We start from the raw sequence: 13,240 nt of genomic DNA, 5'->3' as shown, positions 1-13,240 counted from the left end.
TACAGCTGCTAACCAAAAGGTCGGCAGTTTGAATCCACCAGCCGCTCCTTGGAAACCGTACGGGCCAGTTCTACCCTGTCCAGTACAGTCACTGTAAGTAGGAATCAATTCAATGGCAATTTACATTTTGTTTTCTCTGTTCTATCCAAATCCCTCCCAGCTTCAGTTTTCCCTCCTCTAAGGAACCCTTGTGGCGTAGTGGGTAAGAGTTTGGCACCTAACCAAAAGGTCGGCAGTTCGAATACACCAGGCACTCCTTGGAAATTCTATGGGGCAGTTCTACTCTGTCCTATAGGCTCGCTATGAGTCAGAATCAACTCGATGGCAATGGGTTTAGTTTTTTTTTTTAAGGAGCCTATCTCCTGATGAGTCCTAGTTTGGATCAGAGTCACTGTCTGAGCCCATGGAAGACAGAGCTAGAAAGCAGCCCTGGCTGTGAGTGATCCACAGGGTAAGGGGACGCCATTGAACCCACCAGTCACAGTAGGCGGAGAGAATCACTGGGCTTGGCAGAAAGGTTTATGCAGTGGAATCAATCTACCACACCCACAGTGCGTTGTTTGGGAATACATAACTATGGGATTAAACGACAAAGAAAAGCAAGGGAGTGATTAATACAGAATTGAGGATTGTGAGTCTCTCTGGGGAGGAAAAGGGGGCATGCATTCAGGGAGGGTCACACAAGGGGCTTAAAGGAACTGGTCTTGGACTTCTTAAGTTCTGTGTTGGGTACATGGGTGATGGTTTATTAATTTTCAGACTGTGCAGATATATTATATACATGCTTTTGGTGTGTATTTCTCAATTTTTTTTTTTTTTTTAAAAAGGTGGGTCAGGTAGGAAGGCAGCTCAGGCCAATCCTTGGAGTCACAGCTGCCACAGGCCGCAGCAACAGGCCTCCTGTGTTTTGGACACAAGGGTGGAGCTAGAGTGGATCAGTTCCAAGCCAATCAAGTCCTGTCCCTCCAAGAGAAGGTGACTGGGAGTCTGAGTCCTAACAGTCGAGGACTTCTGTGAAGGAGGACCCTCCTTGGATGGCCATTTCTCTGTCCTCCTTTCTCCTCCCCCTCAGAAAGACCCAGCCTCTCTGGTCTGGCCAAGTGTCCCTTTGAAATGACTGCCAAGGACTCACCTGCCAGAAGACACACCTAGCGACCAGAGGCGGGGCCACCTTCTCACTGGGCTGGCAGGTACAGGACAGAGAATACAGGCCACGAGGGCTGCTTTGGGGAAATGCCAGGAACTGTGCTGGGAGTGGTGTGGCCTTTGTCCTTTAGGACACATGACATTTGAGGAAAACTCAATCTGGTGTAAACCAGCATGCACTCATCCAGGACTAGCTTTGATCTTCCTGCTACTTCAACAATGCAGACAAGTTTTGTATCTTTTCAGTTTTCCACTGAGGGAGAGATAAGGTAGATTCCGGGGGTGGGAAGGGCTAGAAAGTAGAATGTGATATTCAAGAGCTCCAGCTCTGAAGTTAGACACCACGTCTGGGTTCACATCTCAGCTCCACCCCAAACTAGCTGAGTGACCTCGAGCAAGTCTCCGACTTCTTTGCTTTTCTCATTTGGGTAGTGAACCAAAAACCAAACTCGTTGCCGTCAAGTCGATTCCGCCTCATAGTGACCCTGTAGGACAGAGTAGAACTGCCCCATAGAGTTTCCAAGGAGCGCCTGGTGGATTCGAACTTCCGACCTTTTGGTTAACAGCCGTAGCCCTTAACCACTAAGCCACCAGGGTTTCCCATCAGTTAGTAGTGAGTATTAAAAATGAGATAATCTCAATAAAGAACTGATTTCAGAGCTGGGTTCATAGTATGCTCTCTATAGACAGCGACTATTATTATTACCACCAGCCGTCTGTCAGTTTGTCATACCGTGGTGGCTTGCATGATGCTGGAAGCTATGCCATTGCTATGTTACATATCAGCAGGGTCATCCATGGTGAACAAATTTCAGAGGCGCTTCCAGGCTAAGACAGACTAGGAGGAAAGTTCTGGTGACCTGCTTCCAAAAACTAGCCAATAAAAAGCCTATTAATCACAATAAAACGTTGTCCGATACGGTGGCGGAAGATGAGCCCCCTAGGTTGGAAGGAACTCAAGATACACAGTGGCCACAACAGACTCAAGCAGACCAAGGATGATGAAGTTGGCTCAACTACAACTAGGAACATCCTTACTGCCTGTCTTAGGCTGGGCTCTCTAGAGAAGCAAAACCAAAGTTGACACACAGCCTTAACCATCACACTACCTGACACAGGTGGTAAACACACATACTCCACACCGGGACTAGCGTTCCGAGGAGGGAAGCAGAGGGGGTGCATGGGGGCAGGCATCAGTCTATCAATGGAGCATCAGGGAGGGCTCCCTAGAGGAAACACAATTCAAGCTGGGACCTGAAGGATGAGCAGAAGTTAGACTTCAAGAGCAGGAGAAAGGTATAGCAGGACAAATGGGTATGAAGCATGAGGAAGGAGAGAAGGCAAGGCTCATCCAAGAAATATGTGTATACCAGCTCAGCCTTGGAAACATCCTGCATGTCCAACAACAGGATTGGTTAGGCAGATTCTGGCACAATATGCTGCCGGTCAAATGACACTCACCAACTCTACATTATAGTGTGATGCAATGTTTAAGATGTACCAGGTGACTCTACAGCCAGTGAAAATGATGTTATCAGAGACTACTTAACAAGGTGGTGAAATGTTCAGGAGATGTTAAATGTGGGGCCCAGAAAGTAGTAGTACACGTATGGATAGATTTTAGCAAGCTTTGAAAGGGGATCCACAGATAAGGCTAATAATGACTCTCCTTGGGTGATGGAATTATGGATAATGTTTTAGATTGTTCTTATTTTACGAATGTCCCATAATGAGCATGGATTACATATATAATGATATATGTAATCTTATATATTGGAATTTTCCATTGTCCTTTGGGAGTTCTAAGTCAGACAAGGTCCACAGAGCTCTACAAAGCTTCCCACAGAAGCCTACACATGGTGGACTTCCATACCTGAGAACACTCAAGTTTCCTCTCTGAACTTCGTTGGATCTTTTTTGGGATGGGGGAGTAAAGAGTGGAAGCGGGGGAAGGGAACAGAAATAGAATGCACTGCAGAAGTGGAGGTTGGGAATGCCAGTTCTCCACCTCTCTGCACGTCATTGCCCAAGATAGCCAGTCCCCCTTTTTCTCCATCCAGAGCTCACTCATTTCAAGCATCCGCAGCAGAAATCCCAGTGCCCTTGATAGCTCTGGTTTGGAAGGGGCCCCCTCGTGAGGCCCACTGAGGTGACAATCACAGCATTAAAGGAGGCAATATGGTGCGGTCGTGAATCGCAAGACTCTAGAACCAAACTGGGTCAATGCCTCACTCCACCTCTTATCACTGCATGACCTTGGGTTATCCACTCCACGCCTCTGTGCCTTCTCTGCCTCCTCTATGAAATGGGATTCTGGATTGCTATGAGGGGTGAAGGAGTTAATAGACATAAAGCTCTTGGAAAGGGGCCTGGCCCTCAGGAAGTAATGGTAAATGACAGGTGTTGGGTATGGTTCAGGTACTGTGTGCCTGGTTCAGGACTGACTCCATGACCTGCATTCGCAACACGCTGCTTATCCTGGCACGAGGGAATACCGGCTAAGACGATCTTGCAGTTGCTGCGTCATCGTTGGTCCCGCAGCCCAGGCTATTAACGTAAGGAGGATTTTATTCTTTCCAAGGCTACTACTTTGTTTTGTTTGTTATTAATGGACATGTTCTTATAGCCCTGTTTTACCTGCCTCACACTGTGCTCTCAGATTAAAATAATAACACCTTCAGCTAATAATACCTTGCCGCTTGGGGAGTTGCTTTCATCCCGACAGCTCAAAGCCCTCTACAAACATGACCTCATTCATTCCCCCTGCACTCCCAGGAGGGGGGCATGCCTGCGTTTCACAGGGGAGAAGGGGAAGCCCGACCCCAATCATTCATCTCCAACTAGATTCTTAGAAGCCAAAGTATTGATTAAGTGCTTCCACCTCTCTTGACCACAAATCACGGGTGGCACTCTGCTGCTCTCCCACCCCCTCCCCCAAGTGACCTTACTATGGCCACAGAAGATAACCAGAACCAAGACCCTCTGGCTGAGGGGGGCGGGGGTTTGCCCTCCCGTACCTCCCTCAGGCCCCTCACCTGTGCCCTGCAATGGTAAACGTTAATATATCTTGGGGGTGGAGTGCCTTGACAGCCAAGAAATGACAGATTTGGCAATCTGGGCATTTCTAGGACACTTGCCATCCTTGAGGACTTCTTATTTAAGACCTAGGGCTTCATAGGGCATCAAGGGCTCGTGGGGGACATTATCCTGGAGCCCGCAACGTCTCAGCCCAGGGCAGATCCTACTACTCATGGCCCTGGCATGCTTGATACCTGTATGTACTTGTGAAAACTGGAGCCCCACTCACAATGACAATACTTCCTTGTTCTGGGGCTGCCTGTGGCCGGAGCTCCACGGCTGCTCACTTTTGTTTTTGCCTGGCAATTACTGGAAGGGAAGGGCTGCAGGCGGCACTTGCCTCTCCAGCCACCCTCTGGGTCTCAGCCTAGCTAGGCGCACTTTGGGGCGTCATCTAACAACAACAATAACAACGACAAGTGCAATTACAGTCAGAGAGACTTCAATTCCTAAGCGGGTCTCAGCAGGCAAAAAGCTGACTCCTATTCCTTCCTTCCAAACAAAAAGACTAACTGAAGGAGAGCCCCTCATTGCAACACCTGAGGCTGTTTTCCAGCAGAAAATAAACACTGGGGATGTCATCTTTTCCTGATTTATGTACTATTTTTTTTATATAGTCAAGTTTTCTTAGATGGGGATTCAAAATCCACTTTAATCAGTTGCCATGGAGTCGATTCTGACTCCTGGTGACCCCACGTGTGTCATAGCAGAACTGTGTTCAGCAGAACTGTGTTCCGTCGAGTTTCCAATGGCTGGTTTTTACGCAGCAGATCAGCAGACTTTTCCCGAAGAGCCGCTGAGTGGATTCAAATCTCCAACCTTTCCTTTAGCAGCTGATCCATTTGCACCGCCCAGAGACTCCAAACCCACTTTCGGCAAAGTCCAAATAGAACTTTGCCTTACTTCTTATTATCCTCCTTCTGTCCTGCAGACCCTTAACTAGTTAAAACATATTCTGTAATCAGTAGTTCAGAGAGAAAGCATACTGAGTTTTCCTGAAACAGAAAACTCTTAACAGTGAATCCCTAGCGATATTTACCTTCCTAACCTCTTCTGAAGGAGCCTTGGTGGCACAGTGGGTTAAGCGCTCAGCTGCTAACCAAAAGTAGCCGCTGGACAAAAGAGAGATGTGACAGATTGCTTCTGTAAAGATTACAACCTTGGAAACCCTATGGGGCAGCTCTGCTCTGTCCTATAGGGTCACTATGAGTGGGAATCAACTTGAGGGCAACGGGTTTTTTTGTTTGTTTTTTTTTTTAAAACCCTTCTGCCCCTTCCTCAGCCTGCTTAAACTGCTGGTGCTTTCCCCACCCCCACAATTCCCAAAGGCAAACCTTGAAGTCCAAATCCTAATCCAGGGTGGAAGTTTAGGGTATATAAACAAACTTCCTGTTTAAATGCCTACTGTGCAGAAACACTCATTATTTTTAAAGGATGGTAGAAATTAAAGCTTTAATTCATCAGTCTAAGAAAAAAATTCTTGGCTTGAGATATTGGTCACTGAGAAAGTCTCAATTTCCCCCCTTGCAATTATATTTGTTGCACAGTAACATTGGTTTACGTCTTTAGAGAGCAAAGTTTCTGGTCTGAAAACACAGGAAAAGGCTGCTTGACCCTTAGGGTGGGCAGGTGGTGACTGGGAGGGGGCAGGAAGGGTGTTTCTGGAGTGTGTCTAATGTTCTGTTTATTGATCCGGGTGCTGGTTACACGGGAGTGTTCACTTTGTGAAGTCTGAGAGCCGCATCTGTTGACACGTGCACTTTCCTTTATGTATGTTATATTTCATTAAAAGGTTAAAGAAAAAGTAGAGCCGCTTGAAAGTTTTTTTAAAAAAATTAAATACTTTGGAGATTGGCGCAGCTGCAAACGCTCTGTTTTCTATTTTGATCGCTCTGTTTCTTAAGATGACCACATCTTTCGGAGGAAATGAGTCAAAGCCACTCTGTCTTGCTTTTCCAGCTGAGCATGTTCAGTTTCAATGAAGTAATGAATGAACTTGGCCGCACCACCCCCAAGCCTACAACAGCAAACACAGAGGCCTCGGCCAATCAGCGGGCACTCAAGGTTTTCAAGTTGAGTTCAAACAGGACCACGAGAGGCCAATCAGCGCGGATGGCCCCGCCCTCAGAGCCCGGCCCCGGCCAACCACAAGCCCGGAAAAGCCAAAACACGGCGGCCGGCCAATGCCAGGCAGCCGCAAGGCGCGGCCCTTCTCCAATGGGCTCAGCCCAGGGAAAAGCGAAACAGTACCGCCCCACAGGCCGCAGGATTCGAATCGAACATTCCCCACACCGGCGGGGGCGTGACCAGGCGGCGCGCCGGCCAATCGGCGGCGGCAGCTCGCGGCCCCCGAACGTTGGGACAGCCCGGCCCCGCCCCGCACTGTTGTTTGTGGTGTCCGCGGGGGAGGCTGTGGAACCACAACATTCGCCGGGCGGCGCGGCGAGCGGCGGGGCGGCAGCAGGCCGGGGGCCGCGGGCGGCTAGGGCGAGCGCAGGGCGGCCGCGAGCCCCGATCGGCGCCCGGCCGAGCACCGGGCCTCGCATCTCGCCATGTCGGTGAACATGGAGGAGCTGCGGCACCAGGTCATGATCAACCAGTTCGTGCTGGCCGCGGGCTGCGCGGCGGACCAGGCGAAGCAGCTGCTGCAGGCGGCCCACTGGCAGTTCGAGGTGCGTGCGGCCGCGCCCGCCGGGCCCTGCTGTACGCCGCCCCTCCCCCACGGGCCGCCCCGGGTGGGGGTCGGGTGTCAGGGGTCAGGGACGCGGGTGGCTGGGCTCTGGAGGGTCCTCGGGGCCGGGATCACGAGCCGGGGTCGCGGGAGGTCCCCCGGGGACGCGGAGCCGCGCGCTGGGCAGGCGGGGGGCGGGGGGCTCTATTTATATCGGCCGGGTAAGACGATCCGCTGCCGCCAGGGCTCGCGTGGGGCGCGGGGCTCGGGGGAGGTGCAGAGGGTCCTCGCACGTGGGGCCACCTCGAGAGTCGCCGGCCTGGGGGGGGGGAAGCGGAGCGGCAGGCCGAGGGGCTGGGGGCTCGCGGGGTTCGAATGTCGGGGTCCTGGGCCGGAGCGCAGCGCCGCGGAGACGGAGAAGCCCGGTGGGGTCGGGGGTCCGGCGGGCCGGGCCCGTTAACCGCCGCTCTGCGTGTGTGTGTCCGCAGACCGCCCTGAGCACGTTTTTCCAAGAAACCAACATTCCCAACGGTCACCACCACCACCAGATGGTAAGTGCCGTCGGGGAGGGGGCGGACGGGACCCCAGACCCCATTGCCCCCCTTGGCAGCCACGGGCGCGGGAGGGCCAGCAGTCGGGGAGGCGTGGGCCTGGCCCGTCTCGGCGGGTGGGTGTCCGGCCCGCAGCCCACCCCCGTCCGCCGAGGGGCGCGGGCAGGGCCGCTGTCAGCCGCTGGCGGTGACAGCCATGTTGCCGGGGAGCGCCGCGCCGGGAATGTAAACAAAGAGCCAAAATGTCTTCCAGGAAAGAGCGGCTCCCACGGCCGGCGCCCGCTCGCCCGACTTTGTGATCTGGCCTCCTGGGCTGCTGTATCTTAACCTAAGGCCTTCAGCCCGGCGCTGTGCTCCGGGGGAAAGCGGCGCCAGAGTTGGGGGGCAGGAGGGGGAGGGGAAGATAGCCCGAGGAGAAGGCAGGAGCCGGAAGCCAGGAGTAGCCTGGTGGCGGGGAATGGGGAAAGGTGACTGAGTGACGCTTAGACCTCTGGGGAACTCGGGAGCCCGAGTGAAGAGCCCTGAGAAGCATAGGAGTTGGGGGTGTTTGTGTTTAGGGGGAGCCCCCATCCCTGCCTACACACACCCAGCTTTAAAAGGAACAGGAAAGGGATCATCGACCTGGGCTGGGGCTGCTGGGCTCTGTGCCCACGGAGTATGTTCACCTTCTAAACACCAAGGGCTGGGAGGCTCTTTCCTCTTGGTGGAGAAAGGACATACCCTTGTCATGGCAGACACAGACTTTTGACCTGAGACAAGGCTAAGAATTTTCATTTAATCTCAGTATGTTGCATGGAAGTGCCTCAGGTCTCCTCCAACCTGGCCCCCAGCTCCAATCCTGGCCTCTGGCTGCAGGCTTTGCCCTCTGGGCCCCCCCTTCATCTTGCTTTCCACCCTTTCACTTTAGAAGTTTGAATGCCTTCTCCGTAACTGCCTCCCTCCTCCCCCCACTAGTTACCCATTAGCCCTGTTGGAGGAGGCAGGCCGGGATCAGCAGTGGGGCTTGTAAAACATTATTCCAGAGATATCTGTTGTGTGTGGCTTCTGGAGAGCCTTTCTGGCTTTTTTAAACCTTCGTGTCCTTGCCCATGGCTTCCTCCTCCAGCCTTGCCCAGGGGGCTACGCTCACTCTGCTGGGTGAGGGTTCCCTGTTTGCCTCTAGTCACAAAGGACAAGCAGAAGGGTCCATTTTGACTGTTTTAACCAGCTCTTCCCTTGGGATGGCTCATGCTTTATCTAAAAACCAAAACCGCGGTTGGAGTGTGATGGGAGAATGTGCTGGCTGCAGGGTAGTGGCAGCTGAGACCTGGCTCTTGGTAAACCCAAGGGGGATTTGTCTCCAAGAGACCCTCGCCTGCACCTGAGTGTGCGTTATCTCTGGCCACCACCTCATGCCTGAGCCTGGGGGCTCCCTGCCTCCAGCTCACAGGTTTCTCCTTCCTCTCAAAAGAGCTCTGAGGTTTGCTCCTGCCACTGAGGCTCCCGGCCTGGCCGGCCCGTGGTGTGGTGACCAAGGAGCTCATGTTTAAGTCCCATTACCCCTTCTCTGCAAATCAGGATTGTCCCTTTTTGAAGCTTCCCTCAAGGGAGGCCCCAGGCCTTGTATCAGACATGTATTGACTACTTCATCCTTCCTTGAGGGGTTTGCAATTTATTTGGGGAAGTAAATCAAAGGGAGAAGTTAAATAAAAACGCTAGAGACGGTAATGGCATAATAGTAATACCCAAAGTGGCCCAAATCATGAATAAAAGGCAAGTGATTGGCCCTTAGCTTCCTGCAGGTTCAGGAGGAAACTCCCCAGATGGTTAAGGAGAGCTTCTGAGTTGGGTTTGGAAGGGCCCCGAAGAGGAGAAGGCAGCCCTGTGGCACCACAGTTAAGTGCTCGGCTGCTAACTGAAAAGTTGGCGGTTCAAACCCATCCAGTAGCTCTGCGGGAGAAAGACCCGGCGATCTGCTCCGGTAAAGATTTCAGCCAAGAAAACCCTATGGGGCAGGTGTACTCTGTTAGGTGGTTGCTAACAATCGGAGCTGACTGGACAGCACATACCAGGAAGAAAGGAGGAGAAAGACTGCAGACGGCAGGGTGAGGACGTTAGAGGGGCCACAGGCACCAGGCTCCTCCAGTAGTTGCTAGAAGCATATAGAGCATCTGTCCAAACCTTGGATTTTAAAGAAAGAAGTTCCAGAGAGGTTGAGTAACTTGCCCGAGGTCACCCAGGCAGGCAGACACAGGCTGCAGAGGGGCCCTGTTACCCATCTGGGCCAGTCTGCTGACAGGGTGGCCGTTTGGGGACAGGAGGCTGCCCTGGCTTGGGGAACTGGGGAAGTTGGTCACGATGCTGTGATGCAATTGGCCTCTGCCCCCACCCCCCATTCATTGTTTCCTGCTGCCGAGAAGTCAGCCCTGGGGGGGGCGGTGAAGGGAGGAGGGAAGCGTTCTGGGTGGGGCTGGGCCTCTGCGCTGAGTACTTCACTTGCCCTGAGGACCACAACGGTCCCCTGGGTGCTCTCTGGGTCCTAGGGTGCTGCTGTCCTTCGCTAGCAGGGTGGGGTGTTGTCCCCCTCCCTCACACCCCCTCCCGTGCTCAGCTCTGGCAGGGGTTTAGCCCCAGAGCTGTGAAAGCTCTCCGCCTTTCAAGGTGAAGAGCCCGAGAGTCTTGCTCCCTGCACCCCCGTGCCTCGGGAGGGGCCGCTGTTGCTAAAATTAGGAGAAATTCAAAGAAGGACTCCCTTGGCTTCATGGGAAAGGGAGAAGCCACAAACGAGGCCAGACCGGATCTGGGTGGTCTCAGGTCCCTGGCTGCCTCCTCCTCAAGTCCCTAGAGAGACCCAGTGCTGCATGACCCCCACCCCCGCTACAGGGTCTCTGGGCCACTAACCTTGAACAGCAGGTTCTGGGAGACCACGCAGCCCCTGGGGTTTGTAGGGAGCATGCCTGTGGGCCTGGGCCCGCCCGTCTGGAGGCTGCCACTTAGTTACAGGACACCACAGACTCCAGCCCCTGTCCTTCCCAGCTGGGGCTGCTGTGCTGCAGAAAGGGAAGGGGAGAGCAAGGAATTTGGGGAGCCCCTTTCCCAGTGTAGGAGCAGAAGACAGCAGATGTTGGAATGTTTGTAACTACCCCCAGGAAGAGGGCTGCACAGACAGACCCTGGCCAAGCCCAGGCAGGAGCATGGGGGAAGAGCTGGAGCACAGGAAACCCCTGCTTTCTGTCCTTGGGGATCCAGGCATAGCCCTGCACTTGACTCTGACTATGGAGGGCAGGACTGTGCAGACTATGGGGGGCAGGATGGAGGTTAAGCTTGGGTCTGTAGACCTGGAAGACTGGAATTGCGCTTCCTGTGGGTGTTTTGGGTCAAGTGACTTGAGCTGTGGGCCTCAGTTTGCCCGTCTGTAACATAGAACAATCCTAACAGTCCCCCAAGCATCTTTGTGAGAAATAAGATAGTAGATGCCCAGGATCCAAGACCTGGCTGTCACTGCCATCACTGTGAACTAAACACCAAGCAAGCGTAGCTTCTCTGTGGCTGGCACAGGAGGGAGACCCTCCACCTGGCCACTGTCCTTGCCCGTGGGGCTGGGAACATCTGAGGGTGGATTACTGAGGGAGCCAGCTGGTCTCCTCACCCAGGGTGAGGTGCTAAGCAGTGGTGTCCTGGGTTGCTCCTGTGTCCTCTCCCTTTTAGTCTGACACCTGAGCTTCTGGTCTGAATTAACCATTTAATTCTGATAACTCCCAGAGTCCCTGGGTGGTGCAAACGGTGAATGCGCTCTGCTGCTAACCCAAAGGTTGGCAGTTCAAGTCCACCCAGAGGCACCTCAGAAGGATGGTCTGGCAATCTACTTCAGAGAAGTCAGCATTGAAAACTCTTCTGGAGCATAGTTCTCTGACACATGGGATTGCTATGAGTTGGAATCTATGGCAACTAATTTTTCTGATACCCCTCAGGAGGTCATTTTCAAAGCATCATTGAATAAGCTCAATAAACCAAAACTCACTGCCGTCGAGTCTGTCCTATAAAACAGTAGAACTGCCCCAGAGGTTCCAAGGCTGTAATCTTTACAGAAGCAGGCTGCCACATCTTTCTTCTGTGGAGTTCGAACCACCAACCTTTTGGTTAGCAGCGAAGCGCTTAACCACTGCGCCTCCAGGGCTGCTTCAGATAAGCTCAGTAAACGAAACCCATTGCCATTGAGTCCATTCCGACTCATAGCGACCCTATAGGACAGAGTAGAACAGCCCCATAGGGTTTCCAAGGCTGTGATGTTTACGGAAGCAGACTGCCACATCTTTCTCCCACAGAACAGTTGGTGGGTTCAAACGCTGACCTTTTGTTTAGCAGCGGAGCACCTCACTACTGCACCACCGGGGCTCCTAAGCTCAATAAGGGTGCTTATTTTTGTCTGTATCGGCTCGGAGGGGAGGGCATTTGTCCTGTTGAAGCTGCCTGTGGGCCGAGAAACGGGAGTAAAGGCAGGACTGACAGCTAGGCCCTGGGGCTGGGCAGCGGGCAGCCCTCCCAACATCTGTCTTCTCTCTCACAGATGTGCACTCCCAGCAACACGCCTGCCACGCCACCCAACTTCCCCGACGCCCTGGCCATGTTCTCCAAGCTTCGCACCTCCGAGGGCCTGCAGAACAGCAACAGCCCCATGACGGCCGTGGCCTGCTCCCCCCCTGCAAACTTCAGCCCCTTCTGGGCCTCGTCCCCCCCCAGCCACCAGGCGGCCTGGATCCCACCCTCCTCCCCCACGGCCCACAGCTTTCACCACCTCCACCACCCACAGCCCACGTGGCCCCCCGGAGCACAGCAAGGGGGTGCCCCGCAGAAAGCCATGGCAGCAATGGATGGCCAGAGATGAGACTGGACGCCGCCAGGCGGGCGCTGGGGGGCGCCCAGGGCTGGGGAGCACTGGGGGTAGCTGGGGAGGGGGGAGCTGGGGCGGGCGGGGGGTTTCCTGAAGATCGCACTGGCAGATTTTATAAAAGAATTTTTGTGGGGTTGGGGGGGCAGTAAACTTCCTGAGCCTCTTGGGTCCTTGAGGAGTGTCTGTTCAGGCAAGTTTTTTTCTCTTTTTAATACGTATAATATATATAAATATATGAATATAACTAATGTATGTGAGCGTGGGGCCGGCAGACCTGGGGTGGTGAGGTCAGAGGGGAAGGGCCGGGAGAATCCTTCCCTTGGGCCAGCACCTCTTCCTGCACCCAGTCCCAGCGGCTGCTTCTAAGCCACATGACATGATCTTGCAGCCCGTTGTGTCTTGGCTGCCTTCTTTCAAAAGTGACGCCTGGAATTGGGAGAAAGGGGGACTGCCACCCCTCTAGTCCAGGAGCAGCCAAGTAGCGGCTGCAGGAGAGGCTCCCAGAAGTGCCCGGTGGCCGGAAGTGTGGAGGCCCCCTTTGCCATCCTGAGGCTCCCCCCGCCGCCAGCCTGGGAGCTGCGGGACCCAGGAGTCCTCTCCATCTCCCCTTCCACACCCCCCATTGCTGGTGTGGCCCCTGGGTGGCTTCGTGGCTCGTTCCACCTCCTGGGGTCCCCCTGCCTTGGGCTGGGTGTGGAGGCAGATACAGGACTGAGGAGCCAGCTTGAGACAAAAGCCCAGGCTGTCCCATCCCGCGGTTGTCCCACGGGCACCCTACCTCTCCCGCCACGTGTCCAGGGTCCGAGGAGATGGGCCCAGTGGAGAGCGCGCCTTTGGGTTTCATTCCCAAATCAGAATCTCATCTCACCGTGGTGAAATTTTAATTTAAAAACTTAAAAATAGACTTTTCTAACTTCCCTGGTT

The 13,240-nt window shown here is 53.8% G+C and overlaps 1 protein-coding gene across 1 annotated transcript; it reads left to right on the top strand.

The window, feature by feature from the left end:
- Positions 1-6,687: 6,687 nt before the first annotated feature.
- UBALD2 (UBA like domain containing 2) lies at positions 6,688-12,370 on the top strand. The gene is made up of 3 exons (XM_004374136.2): positions 6,688-6,896; positions 7,384-7,446; positions 11,993-12,370. The coding sequence occupies exons 1-3, from the start codon at positions 6,777-6,779 to the stop codon at positions 12,308-12,310; spliced, it is 501 nt and encodes a 166-aa protein (XP_004374193.1). The 5' UTR covers positions 6,688-6,776; the 3' UTR covers positions 12,311-12,370.
- The last annotated feature ends 870 nt before the right edge of the window (positions 12,371-13,240 follow it).

This window comes from Trichechus manatus, unplaced genomic scaffold, assembly GCF_000243295.1.
Source record: "Trichechus manatus latirostris isolate Lorelei unplaced genomic scaffold, TriManLat1.0 scaffold00028, whole genome shotgun sequence".
Classification (NCBI taxonomy): Eukaryota; Metazoa; Chordata; class Mammalia; order Sirenia; family Trichechidae; genus Trichechus; species Trichechus manatus.
The sequence above is the reverse complement of the archived record's forward strand: the minus strand, read 5'-3'. Positions and strand labels throughout refer to the sequence as shown.